This window comes from Nasonia vitripennis, chromosome 4 (genome assembly GCF_009193385.2).
Source record: "Nasonia vitripennis strain AsymCx chromosome 4, Nvit_psr_1.1, whole genome shotgun sequence".
NCBI lineage: Eukaryota > Metazoa > Arthropoda > Insecta > Hymenoptera > Pteromalidae > Nasonia > Nasonia vitripennis.
In genome coordinates, this window is record NC_045760.1 from 24,562,799 (window position 1) to 24,581,826 (window position 19,028).

Here is a 19,028-nt window from a genome sequence, read left to right on the forward strand (position 1 = left end):
CGCGATTCTGTGTATGTTTGAATTTCTAACCTCAAAAAGTAACCTGCTAGTATCTCATAACAGTTCATTGCATTTATTTTTATCGTTGTTTTGCACGCTTTGAACCTCTCAGAGCCCCAAGGTTGGCATCTCCGGAATATCGAAGGATTCGGACAGCGAAGATACCACAATTTTTTAAATATACTTACCTTTTTGTAATTTCAAAGTAATAAATATGGATGATAAATATTTTATTTATTAAAAGGAGATATGCGAATAGTGTATATTTGAATTTAAATATACTTTAATGAAAAATGGAAATAAGCAATAAGTTTTGAATTAAAAGATTATGTTTTGAAGTCTCCTTTGTCAAAATGTAAGTTACACTTCCATTAAAATTAGTTGATATTAGCTCAAAGAAACCTTCAAATCGAATGATTACATACCTTTATTTATTGAAAAAAATGTATCAATTACAAATTAAGCTTGTGTTTTTATTAAATTACTGATCTCTACTTTATTTATTATAATAATTACTGGCTAAGATTAGAATTAAAATAAGTATTTACGAATGCTGAATAAATTAAGACAATAATTATGAATCGGATTCTTCACCACTGTTCAATGTTTCGTCTATAACTATTGGCTGGAATGGCGCCCTTTTTGGACCTTTTCCACTGAAAAAAGTAGTCATATAAAAATAACGCAAAATAGCTTTAGAATGATAATATTTACTATGGCAAAAAACTTTAGAATCTGATAAAAAACAGAATAAGCTATGATTTTAATAAAAATGCGTATAATAAACGCAAATGAATTTGTTTATGATTGATTTTTTGAAAACAAAAAAGACTACACAAAATCGCTTGTTTTATAGAAGGCAAAAATAATCTATTCATTAAAATATTTACCTTTAATGTCATCGTCATTTGCATTTGGAAATGCAAGTTTGACAGCTTCTAAACAATAAAAACATAATATTTATGTATAAAGTGTACATTAGCAACAGTTGAAATTATTTTGTTCATCAAAACTGCTAATAATTAAAAATCCATGATTTCATAATTCGATAGAATGGTTTAAACGCTTAAAGATTATGAGTTTCATTTAAAAATTTATATGTAAACTAGGTAAAATATAATGATCAAGTAAGCCCGCTCAATTACTTTTAAGTGAAAAAAATAAAAAAAAAAATTAAACAGCAAAAAAATAAGATGGAATTTGAATTCTATTGGTATAATTTAGAAAAAATTCATTTTAAGTTATATAACACAAAGCATTAATCAAAAAGCAAAATATATAATATAATTACATTTACTTTCCATCTTAGGAAATTCCGTTATGAACGACAGAGGCTCTTAAAATTGCAAAAAGGTTTAAAATTTGAGTGTATTCTCTCCTTTGAAAAAAAAAAAAACAAACTTACGATACAGGCAAGTGCATAGCCGGAGGTCTTTGAAAGATTTTCTTGGCGCTTTGCTCCCTATAAAGCTGTACTGATTCGCCACTTCATTTGTTATTGCAGCTATCATACAGTTAAATATTAACTTGCGGCAATCGCTACCTCCCTTGCTTTTGAAAAAGATTACCTAAAACGTTAGTTACTTTATGTTAAAAATTTCGTACAATGTTTCATACATTTATAATTCTAATTATATGTATATGAACAGCTGAGTGAGGGAAAGAGGGACGTTGTCTTTGCTACAATCCATTTTCTTTTGACGCATGCATATACATTTTTCTGTGTTTTTTATACGTACGATAAGAGACACTGACTTAAAATGTACCTTTTATGCTTGCATTAGTACCTTCTACATTATAAGGATATATTGATTTATAAATACAAATAATAAGGGCAAAAAATAGATTGCATGACCGAATTGGAGGTAATTAATGAAAGCGATTGCTTATAACAGGCCGAAGACGATTACTGAAAAGATAATTTTATGTACACGAGAAATGTAACAATAGTACATGTATGTAAACAAAAGCAGTAATTGAGAAAATTAGACACAGAAACATGTAATTGGATATTTATTTTCCTGTTATAGTCATGCTTAATAGCTATTAGGAATGGTGTACGATTTTAATAGTTTAATTGTAATAAAGATTATAAATTATTGATGGTAAATAAGCGAAGACATACTACAAAATCGATAGTTAATATCTTGGAAATATTTTTCAAAGTAATTAACATTCACAAATGTATAGAAATTATATTTATGCAGTTTGCTTATTTATATCTAATTCTTTATAGAATCATGATAAAAAATGTGCAATTTCGGAAAGAAGGCGCATCAAAGCATACTCGATATATACTGTGTCACAAGAAGGTACGAACCTCCCGAGATTATAAACTAAAATGATTTTAAGCTTAAACATTCATAACTTTTACCGCATTCTGGAAGAACTCTTGATCTTTTTTTCCTAACATATTTTCAACAACATCTATTTTTTTGTTCTTGTTAGCTTCATTTGCGTCAATGGGGAAATAGTTATTAATTACCGCAATATCTTGTAAAGAAAGTTGTTTGTCTGTCGATCTAGTATTTCTATAACCACCCTCCAATTTTCTTTTTAAAGCGTCATTCTGCCGCTTTAGTCTGTTAACTTTCTTTATTAACTTAAAAACCATCTCTGCAACAATTTATGGTAATTAATTGATCATATAGCAAAAAATAGTATTCATATAACACACAATATATCGTAAATACTGCCTCACGATTTCATTAAAGACCTCACCAGACAATAATATTATATAACAATAACAAGGAATTCAATAAAATTAAAAAGTTTAGTACTGTACAGTGTACATGCAGGTAAATAACATTAATTCTCAACGAATAAAGCCAATGATCAAAATCCGTGATCCAAAAGGTGTGAGCTCTCCTTATGTGTGTTAATATTGTGTGTACATAAATTATGGATCACACTAACAACTCGACATTAATGTTTATTTTTATAGCGACAAAAATACTTTCATGTATGGTAATTGATCGTTGTTTTAGATGAAGTAACATAGTAAAGTCCTGGATTAAGCTAGTATTAAAACAATATTGTGTGTTACGAAATATTTCGTGAGATCTAAAAAATAAAAAATATTTACGGTGTGTTGCAATAATAATTTCATGATCAGTTAGATGACTGACGCCAGGCAAAGGAAGATCATTTTCTTGCTCATCGGATTTTGAAGTAGACGCCTGAGTATTTTTTTCCGCACTAGATTTTGCGGATGGCGGCTTATCAAAATTTGCGTTATCAGATTCTCTATTTGGTAAATGAGCTTTTGATGTATTACCAGATTATATCTCAGACTTTTCTTTATTTTAACCTCCACTCGAATTCGCTGGTTTTCCAACATGTCCTTTCACAGACTTTTCTACTAGATTTTTAAATAATTTTCAATAATTATACATACATGTCTATTTGAGAAAGTTTGTGTGCGTAATACACAATTTAGTCATATAATCTATCTTATTCCACACCCAAACGAAATGGCCATCACCTTTCGCCCTGATTTATTATTTTAACCCAATAACCGAAAGTTAAATATGCAATTTCGATTGGAAAGTAAATTTTTTTTAATTTTTTGTTTACAATACTTTAGTTTTGTTTTGTAATAAATTCATCAAGATCTTGCGATTTTCGTACAAAATCTTAAGTTATAGTAACTACAAAATAAACGAAAATGACAAGATGCATGTGCGCGCGTTATTCTAAATCAAACTCATAATAAAAGGTTGTTGATCCCGTCTTTCAGGGCGGCTTTCCGATCGAGATTCTAATAAAATACTATATGCAATACGGATTGATAATAGATTTTTACTCGGGATAATTACTGTACTCGCGAGATTTCTTCCTTAGATGACTACTGCCCTCGCTTCGCTTGAGCAGTAAAATCACCCTCTTGATAAATCTTGTCGCTCAGTCAGTAAAACACACCCGCTGCAAAAATTTCTTAGTTTCGACCCTTAAGGGGATGTCAGAGCTAAAAACACTGTTTTCCTGTTCCCTATAACTTTTTAAATAAAGCTTGCAATGAAAAACCAAGACCAGAGCGCCATAGTGTTCAGTTTAGTGAATAATTCTATCAAAAGAAAATGTCGATCCGACTTTTAATTTTTGTTTAAGTTGTAAAATACTAAGTACCGCATGGCGGATTTGCGAAGCTGTAGCTCCAACTTCCCCTTAATATGACTTACTATTTCATACTGCTATCTAACTGGTACATACATATATAGTCACAAAACTTATTTTGAACAACGTCTTGGAGTTGAACGTTCAAGCTTAGAGGTGGCAACAATAGAGGATCCTCCTCAGTCGGCTCGACATCGCTAGACTTATTGCCGTCGCTATCGATGGGTAAATCAACTTTCTTTGTTAAATCACCGGCCTCTGAATCACTACTTTCATCATCAGTATCTTTCCTAACAGTTTTGGCCTTCTTCTTTTTTGGTTCTTCTGGAGAACTTTCGCGATTTTTCTTGTATCGATTTGATCTAGATCGTTTTAATTTTTCATCATCACTTGGATCTGCCAAGTGTTCTATCCCATGCTGCTTTGATTCACGTACTGCATCTGTATAACTATCTGTACATGAAACACGTAAAGATACATTAACTAAACTATATAATATAACCGTATTAAAGTGATGTTGAAGTTTAAAAATAACAGCCTACCATTAAATTTGATTAGCTTTGTGATCGGATATGTCTTCCAATTTTTTTCCGACATCTCTTATAGCCTCTGTCACGTCACTTGCCTTTTTAAAAGGAGGCCAGAACATTGATCCTTTGTCTGTAGTTAACCATTTGCTGGCTATAACCCTAATGTCGTCTTCTTCGTCCAAAATTATCGCGAAATCCCGCATTTTGGCTGATAAGAATCTGTGAAATATTTTAAAATTTGATTTCAATTAAATTCTATAATATACAATTGGAAAATTTACTTAAATTTATAGATCGTTCATCGCTTACAAATAAATAAAAATTTACACTCTTGTTATCTTGTAAACTAAATTTGGAACAGTGCATATGAAAATCTTAAGATAATACTATCGATATCTATCTAATCAAACAACAACCTTCTATTTTTTGTATATTCGCCCAATTTGTTTAATAATAAAAGTTGCATAAGTACAGGTACACCAAATAACGGTCACACAGTCTTATTAAACAATTCTATTTACTTTCATTATTAATGCAAATTTTCACACGGAAAATGATTTTACTCATTATCTCATCGCTCTCTCCGAAGAGTAGCATCGTTCAGATTTCCTACGAAGAGTAGTTCAGTTCAGATTTTCCGACGATGACTAGCACAGTTCACGCAAATATTGGCGATTTCGAGGCGTCATGAAGCAAAAACTGATTAATATTAAAAACTTCAGATTTTGCACATAATTACATTCGCATGAAAGGGGCAGCTACTGCAAAAATTATTAAATTATCATAAGTTTTTCTCACTTTCCACTGAGAACCGTGCTAGTCTTCGCCGGAAATATCGAACTGTGCTACTGCTTTTGCTTCGACGCGAGTATGAAGTGTGCCACTCTTCGTAAGGAGCGACAATTTGAGGTTAACTGAACCTTTTTGTAATTTTCATTTGTGTTTGATCATGTGATAAATTACGTTATTTTTTTTTTAAATTTGCGTACAGAAAATACAATATATATACAGAATGTATATACAGAACGTAAAATAAAAAATTCATGAATTTAAAAAATAACCAGGCATTAAAAGGATATATACAACAAACTTATGTTAACCCATTAACGCTAAAGTATCTATTTTGGAACAATCGAATAATTTTTTTCGCAAAATTTTGTTTTTTCACCGCAATAAAACGGTTGTTTCTCGATGTTGCATGGATTGCTTTATTCTTTTTGGCATTAGAAGATCTCAGCGACTTCTTTTTAGCCACGTAATCAATAAAAAATTAATACTTTGGTTGTAACACATGTACGATTTTCGTGTTTTATTGATCTAAAAATGAGGCCAAAAGTACTCATTTACCGACCGGCGGGCGATAAAACGCAGCAGCAGGCGATAATAATATATTGACCAAGGACGTAAAGTAGGCTTTTTTAGACCGAGTATGGAGTTTGAAGCAGGTGTCGAGGTGAGCTAGCATGAGCCGAAGGCGAGTGCGCTAGCGAGCCGAAGATGAGTCTGAAAAAATCCAATCTACGACCTTGGTATACAATACATCATTATAGCGCTGCGTGGCATAAATCGTCGCTTATGTGACGCCTATCAGTGGAATAAGTAGTCCATTATTATAACATTTTCCTTCCCATAAATATCTTGAAAACTCTGTATGAAATCTATGTTTAAACGTTCGGCATACTCAACATTTTCAGAATTCATTAATAAAGTTTCGTTTGTTAAAATAACCATGCTTGTGTGCAGTTTTAAAAAATCTGGTAAACATTCGTTTTTAAAATATTTTTTAAAGTAAAGGGTCCAAAATACAATAAAAAATGACGAAATTCTGTTGCTTTCCACTGTTTCCAATAAATTAAGGACCTGCAGTGCCTGTTGAAATCATCAGGTAAAACACGTTTCAAACTTTCCAGTGTATTTGATACTTTTTGGATTTGATCAGTTGATAGTTTATATTCTTTATTATTTCTTCCTTTATCACCTATCCAATGCCTGATTAATTGCTGCATGATGCCTAAATACACTGCATGCATACTATCAATGGGTACATTCGAAACCAGTCCAACATGAGGCAATTCATTTAAAATACTATAATTGCGTTGATACTCATGCATATATTCTAAATTTTTAAAACGTTCATTTGTTCTCAACAATCTATTACAGTACTTTAGCAAGCTTATTTTATTTGGTAATGGAAAACATATACAATTATAATACTCGCCTTCTATTTCGCATTTACTACAGCTACTATAACCACTATGGTATTTTGTGCAAAGGACAAATGATTTTGCTGGAGAATCTAAATTAAATCCATGAATTCTTACGAAATATCTTTTATTATTATATTCAAATCCATGGCCTATCAAAAATTTAGCTTCATCAACAAACTGTTTTAAGAATTCATTTGGATCATTCGGTTTCTTAGGACCGTGGTAAATACCTATAACATGTACTCTTTGACAATCATAGTGTTTGGCAAGAATAGTCCATAAGCCTTTTTCAGACGAATTTCCCGTTAACGGTGCTCCATCAATATTAATGAACAAATTAACGGTACAACCACCTTGCAAACAAAGAAGGTGGTTTTTAATAATACTCTCCACAGCCTTTTGAATTCCCATATGACAGTAGTGACCAGTATCCATGTTAACAACATTACTGCTTCTGGGTGTGTTTATTAATGTTCGTGGATCATCCGGAAATTTAGTAAGTGTACGTTTGTTGAGAATCGCTGATAGTTTCTTCATAGCATTAAGATTTATTCCAAAATCTAAAGACCATTGTACTATGTCTTCACGAAATTCCTTATCACGAACTTGATCTTCGCTTAAATATTTACTATTAAAATCATCCATATCCATGTAATCCTCATATTCTGAGTCTGGAATAGAATCAGCGTCACTGTCACTATAACGATTACTGTATTCATCTTCAGACACTATGATTTCTTCATTGATATTAAAAATATCATAATTCTCATTTGGTACGTGATCAGCATTTTTATCAATATTACTTGACAGAGCCTCCGAATATTGATCTATTTCTTCATCAGATTCGAAAAATAATTGTTCGACGTTAACATCAAAACTCTCAGTTTGTATTGTATTGGATGCGGTTCTCGATGCAATTGCTGCAGACAAACATTCTTGTAAATCTAACTCAGCTTCTGCTTGTGCTTGTCTTCTAATTTGTCGTGAAGAAGTGCCGCGAATTTTTTTTCTTATTGCTAGACATCGTCAACTGGAAAAAAAAAATTGGAACGTGACTTTACTTGATTATTCTAAATAATTTTTTTTTTAAATCGTTTTCTCCTATAATATTTTAATATATTGAAACGATTTTGTGACTTGTCTAAATGCCATTTGTTAGTGACTAATATTTTTTACAGGTATTCAACCGTTTGCACTCATTTCGTGACTACATTAAAGAATACGTATTGTATGTTTTTTAAGAAGTGAACTTGTCGTTGCCAGGGCGTAGAAGACACCAAGATACAAATAACAACGGAGCACTGTACCTGGACCTCAATATTATTAGACACGGTCCCAGTACGAGGAGGATACCAGTATTCAAAAATCTACGGAATGCTGTGTGTCAGGAACTCGTGATCGACCACCCTCGACATCTAGGGACAAGTGCTGATACAACTCCTAAAGTATATAGCCGGAAAAAAAATAAAATTGTGCTTCATAAAGTTCTAAATAAAAAAAAAACAGCCCCTGTTAAAAATAAATATATATTTTTTGTATGTATCTTTAGTATGTACTAAAAACATGTAATTTGCCTGGTAATACGTATTAAAAATATGTACTGATTTGGGACTGACTATTTAAAATATATTAAATATAAATATAAGTATTTGATGTGGCCATAAATGGTGTTATTATCCTTATATGGTACTTGAAATACTTATATTTATATTTGATATATTTTAAATAGTCAGCCCCAAATCAGTACATATTATTAATACGTATTACCAGACAAATTACATGTTTTTAGTACGTACTAAAGATACATACAAAAAATATGTATTTATTTTTAACAGGGGCAAAAACAAAGTGTCCGTCCGTCCGTCACGCGGAACCGCGGACCCTAGATTTCTCTCTCTCTCTCTCTCTCTCTCTCTCTCTCTCTCTCTCTCTCTCTCTCTCTCTATCTATCTTTCTCAATTTTTCTTCTTCTCTCTTTCTAGGGTATATATCTACACTATATTAAAGTGGTTAAAGTGAATAATAATAATTTTGATCCCGTAGCGCATGCAACCACATACACCAAACAAATTTATATTTCATAGCATATTCTTTATTGTAAATATCAAATTAAATCCAATTTGAAAGTTATACGCCTTTTATTATCCTACTGAAAAAAATTACATGATTAAACAATTCAATTTCGTATAAAGATTTCTCGATCAATATTGACATATATATGAACTTTTATCGAGTTATATCGGACTTTCTACAAAATTTTATTACAAAGAATGCAATTAAGATGTATACAATTTACGTTAATAAGAAATCGTATCGATTTCTATCAACTGTTTATAACAAGGTATACTATCTTATTATTTTGCAAAACAATATATTAACAAGGTATTTTATTATTTTAATAATAAATAAGAAATTGCTAGGCTAGTTAATTATTAAAGAAGCACGGGTATAGGGTTAATGACCCAATAAAAGTAGTTTTGAAATGAAATTGTGGGTAGGAATGACTATGTTTTGATTATAAGGTAAATCGAGGTCGAGAAAACAAGATGCAAACATTATTTTTGCTTATATTTTGAGAACGATTTATCCTGCGATAAAATGGCTTGCACCAAACGAAAGGGCCTCAAATTTTATATTGGAAACGATAACCTTTTTTAAGGTTTTTTATTGAGTTATTTATTTAATTATTTGTTTATTAAATAATTGTTTTTCTTTTTTTGAACAAGTTTGAAGAGCTCGAAATTTATATATAAAATGATTTACTTGGAAACATAGCATAAAAATAGAATAGAAAGTTACGTAAATTCGCGATTTCAATTACTAACTTACGCACGAGTTACAAGTCTATAAAAATGAAGGTTTATTTAGCATTTCTGGATAAGCGGTGTAAGAATGACTATTATTGTTTTTATTTTATTAGGGCTTATTAAAAGCGATACGTTTATAATATTTTCAATCAATTTTTTTTTCAAATTACATTAAATAACAAATTTTTCAGTAAATAGATTACTTTTTGGTTTTTCTGCAAAATTCAACCTAGGCCACAACCCTTCATTTATAGTAGCAAGAGGAACTCTACGCCGATAGACGTACTGTCACAGCTAAAGAGATATTGCTGCACGCGCTGGAGTTGTAAATTTTTAAAAGTAACCACGGGACGTTACAAGTGTTTTCATAAGGACACTTTGACGACGAGTAAAGAAGAGCATAAATCTTTTTCTGATTAATTTTTTTTGCGCATTTTGAGAGCGATCTACTAGAACTTTTACGCGCATGCACACTTTCTCTCTGTGTTTACACGGGCTTGAGACCGTCTTGCACCTGCCTTGTAGGTACAAGGCCACATTAAAAATATGTTTTCTTTTCTTCTCTATACGGTAAACATCACATTATATTCGTCGCATTAACGCGATGCCAATAACTGTTTTTAAGGTTTTTTATTGAGTTATTAATTAAATAATTTTTATTCTCTTTTTGAACAAGTTTGAAGAGCTTGATATTTATATATAAAATGATTTACTTGGTAAGATAGCATAAAACTAGAATCGAAAGTTACGTAAATTCGCGATTTCAATTACCAACTTATGCACGAGTTAGAAGTTTTTAAAAAATGAAGGTTTATATAGCATTTCTGAACTCTGCTGTTGCATTTCTAGTTCGCGCTCTAGGTTTTCGAAGCGGTACATTATTAGGTGCATAAACGCCCTGCCAAATGAGAAACGTATCTTGGTCGACTGTCTCGATGATTGGCTTGATTTTTGCGGCGTCTATTTCAGGAACGATTATCTCGGCTGCTCGGTCGAAAGCTAAATTTTCACCGACCCTTTGATTGGCCACGCTTTTTACCTGTTGTCGCTTCTTTGCTTGACGGGGCTCTGCTCGAAGCCTGCTGCTTTTAGGCTCCTCGACTTTATCAGACTCCTTGCGACGTCGCTTTTATCCCTGTGACTGACTATTTGTTTTTTTATTAACATATAGCCAGCCATGCAACGTGGGCTCTGGTATTCCTAAATCCCTTACGATGCTACAGTTGCGCGCTCCATGATCGCGCATCTTTATGGCCCTTTACTTTACTTCGTCCGAGTATGTAACAGCGATTTTTTGAGACATTTTTGAAAACTATAACTTATGTATCAAAAGAAAATCTAGGTGTAGAGCTACCTTGACGGCTGATGCTCGAATGGTAGCTTGAGCGCTTGAACCTTCATTCCAGAACTCTGAACTTAGGGATGAAGGGAGTGGGAATAGGATAGGAGTAGTAGGTGGCAGCATGGTCTACTGCGCGCATTAGCACTATTGGCTCGAGTTCCAGGCATGGCAGTTTGTGGGTGTGTCTGTATATGCGGTGTAACAAAAAATATTATTATTTTTATTATTTCGCATTTCATCGTAAGGAGTCTGAGAAAGTCGAGGAGCCTACAAATAGCAGGCTCCGAGCAGAGCCCCGACAAGCAAAGAAGCAACGGGTAAAAAGCGTGGCCAATGAAAGGGTCGATGAAAATTTAGCCTTCGACCGAGCAGCCGAGGTAATCGTCCCTGAAATAGACGCCGCAAAAATCAAGCCAATCATCGAAACAGTCGACCAAGATACGTTTCTCAGTTGGCTGGGCGTTTATGCACCTAATAATGTACCGCTTAGCAAACCTAGGGGGCGAACTAGAAGTGCAACAGCAGAGTTCAGAAATGCTAAATAAACCTTCATTTTTTAAAGACTTCTAATTCGTGCGTAAGTTGGTAATTGACATCGCGAATTTACGTAACTTTCTATTCTATTTTTATGCTATTTCTCCAAGTAAATCATTTTATATATAAATATCGAGCTCTTCAAACTTGTTCAAAAAAAGAAAAAAAAATTATTTAATAAATAAATAATTAAATAAATAAATAAAAAAAAAACCTTAAACAAAGTTATTGGCATCCCGTTGTTGTGAATAATATAATGTGACGCTTGCCCTATAGAGAAGAAAAGAAAAGACATGTTTAATGTGGCCTTGTACCTAGAAGGTAGGTGCAAGACGGTCTCAAGCCCGTGTAAACACAGAGAGAAAGTGTGCATGCGGGTAAAAGTGCTAGTAGATCGCTCTCAAAATGCGCAAAAAAATTAAACCGAAAAAGATTTATGCTTTTCTTTACTCGTCGTCAAAGTGGCCTTTCGAAAACACTTGTAACGTGTTGTGGTTACTTTTAAAACTTTTCAAGTCCAGCGCATGCAGCAGTATCTCTTTAGCCGTGGCAGTATGTCTATCGGCGTAGAGTTCCTCTTACTACTATAAATGAAGGGTTTTGGTCTAGGTTCATTTTGCAGAAAAACCAACAAGTAATCTATTTACTAAAAAATTTGTTATTTAATTTAATTTGAAAAAAAATTTTATTGAAAATATTAAAAACGTATCGCTTTTATTAAGCCCTAGTAAAATAAAAACAATAATAGACATTGTTACACCGCTTATCCAGACACACCCACAAACTGCCATGTCTGGAACTCGAGCCAATCGTGCTAATGCCCGCAGTCGACCGTGCTGCCACCTACCACTCCTCTCCTATCCCCCCTCCCTTCATCCCTCCGTTCAGGGTTCTGGAATGAACGTTCAAGCGGTCAGGCTGCCATTCGAGGTTTAGCCGTCAAGGTAGCTCTACACCTAGATTTTCCTGTGATACGTAAGTTATAGTTTTCAAAAATGTCTCCAAAAATCTCTGCTCCATACTCGGACGAAGTAAAGGTAAGGGCCATAAAGATGCGCGACCAGGGAGCGCGCAACTGCATCATCGTAAGGGAGTTAGGAATACCAGAGTCCACGTGGCGTGGCTGGCTATATGTTAATAAAAAAACAAAGAGTCAGTCACAGGGACAAAAGCGACGTCGCAAGGAGTCTGATAAAGTCGAGGAGCATCAAAACTGCACGCTGCGAGCTGAGCCCCTACAAGCAAGGAAGCGACAACAGGAAAAAAGTGTGGCCAATCAAAGGGTCGATGAAAATTCAGCGTTCGTCCGAACAGCCGAGGTAATCGTTCCTGAAATAGACGCCGCAAAAATCAAGCCAATCATCGAAACAGTCGACCAAGATACGTTTCTCAGTTGGCTGGGCGTTTATGCACCTAATAATGTACCGCTTAGCAAACCTAGGAGGCGAACTAGAAGTGCAACAGCAGAGTTCAGAAATGCTAAATAAACCTTCATTTTGTAAAGACTTCTAATTCGTGCGTAAGTTGGTAATTGAAATCGCGAATTTACGTAACTTTCTATTCTATTTTTATGCTATTTTTCCAAGTAAATCATTTTATATATAAATATCGAGCTCTTCAAACTTCTTCAAAAAAAGAAAAAAAAAATTATTTAATAAATAAATAATTAAATAAATAAATCAATAAAATTTTTTGGCCTGGCCCCGACTCCTCAAACTACTATATTAAAAAATTTTTTTGCAATAAATAATTATCATAGGCATAAACCGTTTACGGGTGCTGATTGCGCATGCAAAAATCTATTGATTAGCATTTTTATAGTGTTATAACTATTTTATTAATATGGTAAATATAGAAATATAAGAAACCCTAGCCCCCGGAAGAATTTTTGATTTTGCTTCAAAACCAAAATTCGCGCAACCGTCTCACTTGTAAATTTTTAATGCATTTTTTATGCGCTATCGATTAGATATGGTCATATTGTTGATAATTAATTTCGGGGTGCCAACTTCTCGGTGCTCTCCTTTGAGGGTGCGGTGGCGAAGTCGCACGACAGACATGCTCGAAGCGAAGACGCACAATGGCTCTCTCGGTTGAGCTGTGATATTGAGAACTGCACACATGGGTTGTAGATCGAGGGTCGGATAATCGAGTAACGATACTGGCGTAAACAAGCACCTATCTGGTAGACTAGCTAGAATGGATCTTCTGAGGCTGCGTCCAGAATTGATTGTATACGCTAGCACCTACGTAAACACTAGAGTTTTCTGCAGTGCCGCCAATGTCTTTAGTTTTCAAGGTTAGATTTAGCCTGCTAGCAAAAGCTGAATTACATTGGTAGCACTGTCGAAAACGCCACTGTCTATAGGTACTATAATTCTGGACGCAGCCTATCTGTCGCCTGCGTGCAAAGTCTCGCGCGCGGAGTTCATTTACGGAAACTTCTAAGTGCCACTGAATGACGTGGCGCTTGTGTGCACTTATTGCCCACTAGAAGACAGTAGTAAATATATTGTGTGCAAGCTTACCTTAAAAATAAAAGTAAATCCGTGTCCGTACTTTACTTATTTATTATTTTGAGGCATGATATGTTGTTTGTTAAAGGCATTATATAGTTACACTAAGAATGAAGGCGCGCTCCGCGCGCTCTTGATTATATCTCTGTCTAATAACATTGGTAGAAAATCTACCATAAGTGTTGGGCGGCGCCATATTTTATAAGCATGTAACATGGTACTAAATCCCTCAAAACTATTTTTTAATAAATATATTAAAAATGCCCAATGTCGTCATCATTGGTTTGAATAGTGAATTTGAAGAAAAGTTCAGTATAAGAGTCAGTGGGTTTGTCTATCATTAAAATGTCATTTATTTGCATTATAAAAAAGCTATATAACTGAAATTTTACACAGATACTTACTATGCTACCTAGAAAACATGTAACCTACATGATTATGATTTAACTGTTGTCATTCATATTTTCACATCGAGGTCCATATGAATTTTTTAATTTAATCAAATTCTGGTTTTTATTTCTGGTTTCCAGTGTATTTTTACATGAAGAAAGTGATAAGTATTTTAGCTTTTTTAACAAGGCATTAATTAGAATTTTGACTTTTAACAGTTGTGAGAGATTTTGAGACCGATACCTGTTTCTCCATTTTTGCATTTATTCTTATTCAAAAACTAACAGGTCTAGAGAGCTCATATTTTGCATATAGATTTCTTTTGTGATTGTGGAAAGATATTTAAAGTTGAATCAACCTTAACTGAAAAACTTCTGATTTCGACTCCGACACTGATGTGAATGCAAACTCATGCTATACGACTAAATAATTATCATGGGTGTTGTAGTCGAACACAAAAGTATTTCAGTTAACAGCTTAAAATAGCATAAAATTAATCAATTAACTATAACTAGGACTAGATTACAATTAGACTTAATAAATATTATCGCAGTGGGTCCTACATTAGATTTTAATAAATATTTTTTACACTCAAGTAATAACAAAGTTGTTCTGAGCTACTTACTAGGTTAATAGGAAAAAAATATTTTTTGAAAACAGAAATATAAAAACCACCCTAAAATTGATTTTAATAAATATTTCATTGCATATATAAAATAAATTGTATATTCAAAGAGAGATCTTGTAGTAAATTTAACACATTTTGCATTTAAAAAATGTTTATTTAAACGCAAAAAACATATGCTATAAAAAAAGAATGTCAAGCTGCATTTTAGAAAATAATTACTTGCAGATACAACTTTTTTTTATTTCAATAAAAGTAGATATTACCTTGACATTAGCATATTTTGCATTTGGAAAATATTTATTGAAACGCAAAAATATGCTATAAAAAGAGAATATTGAGCTGTATCTAAGAAAATACTTATTTATAAAGGTACAACTTTTTTCTCAATTTTATAAAAAAACTCTCAATTTAATAACAGTCTACTCAATATTTTCTTGTATTTATGGAAAAAAATGTAAAACCTGTATAAGAACGAAAAATTTTAGAACAAATAAATTAAATTATTTCAAAAGAATATTAATAATATGTAAAGAGGAAAATAATAAAATAACTCGAATATAAATTCACTGAACTTAACTAAGAATTTATTAAAATTTTACAAAAGCATTTTAATCCATACTATAAGATAATACATAACCTCTTTGGTCGGACATAATATGCACTTTATATGCATGGTGATCTACTAAATCTTTATGTTTTAGAAACCCCCATTCATTTGTTTCTGATACTTTGTAACCACAAACGTGCGGATTCAAATCTTCCTTTAATGTATTATAAATAAAACAAATCTCGTTTTCATTGATCAAAAATAAATATTTTATTTTCGCAAAGGAAATATTTAAATAGTTTGCAGTGATAGTTAAAACCATATCTGGCTTATAGCTGGTTCCATGTATTTTGATCCACGAAAAACAAAAATTCAAAAAACTTGTTAGCGGTAAATATTCTTTAAACTTATTAAAATTAATAGATTCATCTCATTTATACAATGAAGTCCCACAAGATATATTATCAGAAAATCCAATATTTTTAACTAATCTATGACAATACTGTAACTGTTGTTGTATAGCTAATGTAAGCGTAGGAATTTTCAACCTGCGGTAGCTATGCTGGTTTCTTTGATCTGTTTATGTTTTGCTTCATACCGAATGCTGGACATGAATTATAAAGGGCCTATGTAGGCCATGTACGCATGAAACGGGAATAATGATATAAATTATGGTGCTTGAATTTGAATGTACATTTGAACAAACTCCGATGTAATAATGTTAAATATTTAAAAACTAGTGTGTCAAAACCTTCTATTATCTCTGTAGTAATGACATCAGCAATTGTTATCAGTATAATTTTTCGTAACATTAAATAAAGAGTCTAATATTTTTTTTGGGTATTAAATCTCCGATAATTAAGCCTAAATTAAGAATAAAATTTAGCATTTCAAAAGCCGATAAAATAATTTCTTTTTTATTAATTGCTTTCATTTTTAAAGGATGAGGAAGGTTATTTGAATCATAGTTAAAACAGTTTATCCGTTCATTCAAAACATCAATCGTAAAAAACTTGGGTGTAATTAAGAAAACTTCAAGAATTTTTGCAATATCGTATCGGCATATCTTCGATTAAATCATGCATTGGGTCTACTGAAAGATTTTGTGTAACATGGTAATGAGATATTCAGTTAAATGCACAATCTTCAGGTATACCAAAACTTTTTTCAGAACAGTATTGAGAATAGTTAGATTTTTCACGTAAATATTGTATTTTCTCTTTAGTGCTTTTTCTTAACTCAGATTTAGGCATAATACAAACGCGACAACAGTTTAATTTTTTTCAAAATTCACCTTCTATTTCTGAGTCAATAAGTGGACTTTGTTTAATCTTTTAAAAATTTTTTAGAACTGATTTGATAGGTATCACACTTATTGTATTTTTTTTACTAAAATTCGGTCCTTATTTTCTTTTTTCCATATTTAAAAAAAATGATTTAACTACAATTTGTATGAGTGAAAAATAACGGTCTATTTTTTTAAGAAACTCAAACGTTGAATGTTCTGTTTTAAATTTTTCGAATCCATTCTTTATGATTTCGGCCATATTACATAATTCCGTTAAATTTTGAAACTTTGCTATTAAAATGTTTATACATTGGGCAATATACATCGAGCTCATATTCAAAATTATTTTATTCGTTAATTTTCTATTCATAGTACCGTAACCATAAAGCTGACAAGGAAAGGTACCCAACCCGAACTCACCGATTTTGATGATTTTCATATATGTTGTAGAACATAAAAAAATAAGAGACACGTATTTTTTTTTATCGGCTAATTTTCACTTTTAAGGGGTAAAAACCTCCCCTAAAGTTAACCCCCAAAAAGCGTTTTTTTTAAATATCTCGGCTTAAAATTAATATTTTTCAATGAAACAAATTGGAGGTTATTTCTTACAAAAAGAGCAAGTATTTCATGGTGATTTAAAGAGTAAGATCCCCTATTTTTTAGGGGTTGTAAACATATATTTTTTGGCATAATTTTATAATAAAAATGTTTAAACCGACTAAAAAAATTGGAAAAAATGTTTAAACATCCTTAATAACAAAATTTAGTTGACGTCTTTCGGTGTTTTCATAAATATTACCCCTAAGGGGGTAAACCACCCCTAACACAATATAACTGTAAATATGTAATTCAATACATAATATTTCGTAGAAAGTTTGTATATAGAGGTTTTCGAGGTCGCTGATTACAAATCTGTTATCAGATTTTGAAAATTCAAAATGGCGGAACCAATAGGACGGAAATATCGAAAAAAAATTTTATATAATAAAAAAGTTTTAAACGACTAAAAAAATTGGAAAAAATTTGTAAACATCTATAATAAACAAATTAAGTTTTTCGATTTTTTCATAGATACTACCCTTTAGGGGGTAAACCACCCCTAACACAAAATAACTATAAGTATACTTCAATCCATAATATTTTGTAGAAGGTTTGTATATAAGGGTTTTCGAGATCGCTCTTTGCAAATCTGATATCAGATTTTGAAAATTCAAAATGGCGGAACCAATGTGGTGGACGAAAATGTCGAAAAAAAATTTTAACTTTCATAAAAACTTGTTATAAATGTGTTATCTTTGTAGCCTGTACATGGGAACTAAAGAGTCTTAAACCCTAAACCCCTAAAGAACAAATAGGCTAAATGGTTGTGCTTTTTAACCAAACCACCTCAAATAACTAAATTTGTAAACAAGAAAATTCTGTGTGTGAAGCAGTTTTATAATTTCCGTAGAAATTGTTATCAGAATGTTATTGAAATTCCTTTATTGTAAATTCAACTTATAATGTATTTTTGTTTATAATATTAGAGTATAATAATAATCTACAATCTTTTATCTTTTGCCATAGTGCATTTTTTGTATTGAGCATAAAATATATTATTTTACGATGTTTTTACAATAATGGTAGTCCTCATAAAAGTGTTTAAAGCACAATGCTTTTTTGCACCAACCACATCGTACAATTGCAATGTTTGTGCACCCTTCTATTTCACAATGTGTTGCACAAGACTTGCCAAAACTGAAATCTATAGGATTATCAAATTTATCTGGTTTTTCATTGACGTAACCGCTTTTATACCAGGAATATTTAAACAAATCTATATATCTCGGTGAAGACAGTTGGTTGTGAACCAATGATTGAAGTTTAATTATATTATTTCTCACATGTAAATTCATATCATGATCCATTCATTCATGATTTTTCCTGTGGTTCCAGTTGGAATTTTTTTATGTTAATAATTTTATTTTGTGGCATTGTTTCTTCTATAACTTTGTCACAATGACCACTCCAAGAATCAAGTAATAGTATTGAGTGATGGCCTACATAGGGATAAAATATTTTTTCCAACCAGATTTTGAAGTGATCTGCAATTAAACGACTTACTAATTAACTGATCAACG

General features: G+C 32.1%; 2 protein-coding genes across 3 annotated transcripts in view; both read right to left on the reverse strand.

Annotated features, from left to right (window-relative positions):
• Window positions 1–490: 490 nt before the first annotated feature.
• LOC116417460 lies at window positions 491–3,205 on the reverse strand. The gene is made up of 5 exons (XM_031930714.1): window positions 3,086–3,205; window positions 2,375–2,616; window positions 1,406–1,568; window positions 891–938; window positions 491–656 (listed from the first exon to the last, which is right to left on the reverse strand). The coding sequence occupies exons 2-5, from the start codon at window positions 2,612–2,614 to the stop codon at window positions 619–621; spliced, it is 489 nt and encodes a 162-aa protein (XP_031786574.1). The 5' UTR covers window positions 2,615–2,616; window positions 3,086–3,205; the 3' UTR covers window positions 491–618.
• A 47-nt stretch (window positions 3,206–3,252) lies between these two features.
• Window positions 3,253–19,028, reverse strand: part of LOC103316856 (protein lin-52 homolog) — a 115,311-nt gene continuing 99,535 nt past the window's right edge. For both annotated transcript variants that reach the window (XM_032599543.1, XM_031930716.2), the window contains 3 exons: window positions 4,659–4,865; window positions 4,213–4,569; window positions 3,253–3,361 (listed from right to left, as the gene is read on the reverse strand). In XM_032599543.1, the coding sequence (XP_032455434.1) occupies window positions 3,306–3,361; window positions 4,213–4,569; window positions 4,659–4,713 (468 nt within the window). In that variant the 5' untranslated portion in view covers window positions 4,714–4,865 and the 3' untranslated portion in view covers window positions 3,253–3,305. The remainder of the gene's footprint in view (window positions 3,362–4,212; window positions 4,570–4,658; window positions 4,866–19,028) is intronic.

What these genes read in the sequence shown, in the direction of transcription:
- LOC116417460 (XM_031930714.1), bottom strand. Translation starts at nt 2,614, where the DNA reads ATGGTTTTTAAGTTAATAAAGAAAGTTAACAGACTAAAGCGGCAGAAT. An exon ending in AAGAGTTCTTCCAGAATGCG is followed by an intron (nt 1,569 to 2,374) that starts GTAAAAGTTATG and finishes CTAACGTTTTAG; the next exon opens with GTAATCTTTTTCAAAAGCAA. An exon ending in AAATGACGATGACATTAAAG is followed by an intron (nt 657 to 890) that starts GTAAATATTTTA and finishes TACTTTTTTCAG; the next exon opens with TGGAAAAGGTCCAAAAAGGG.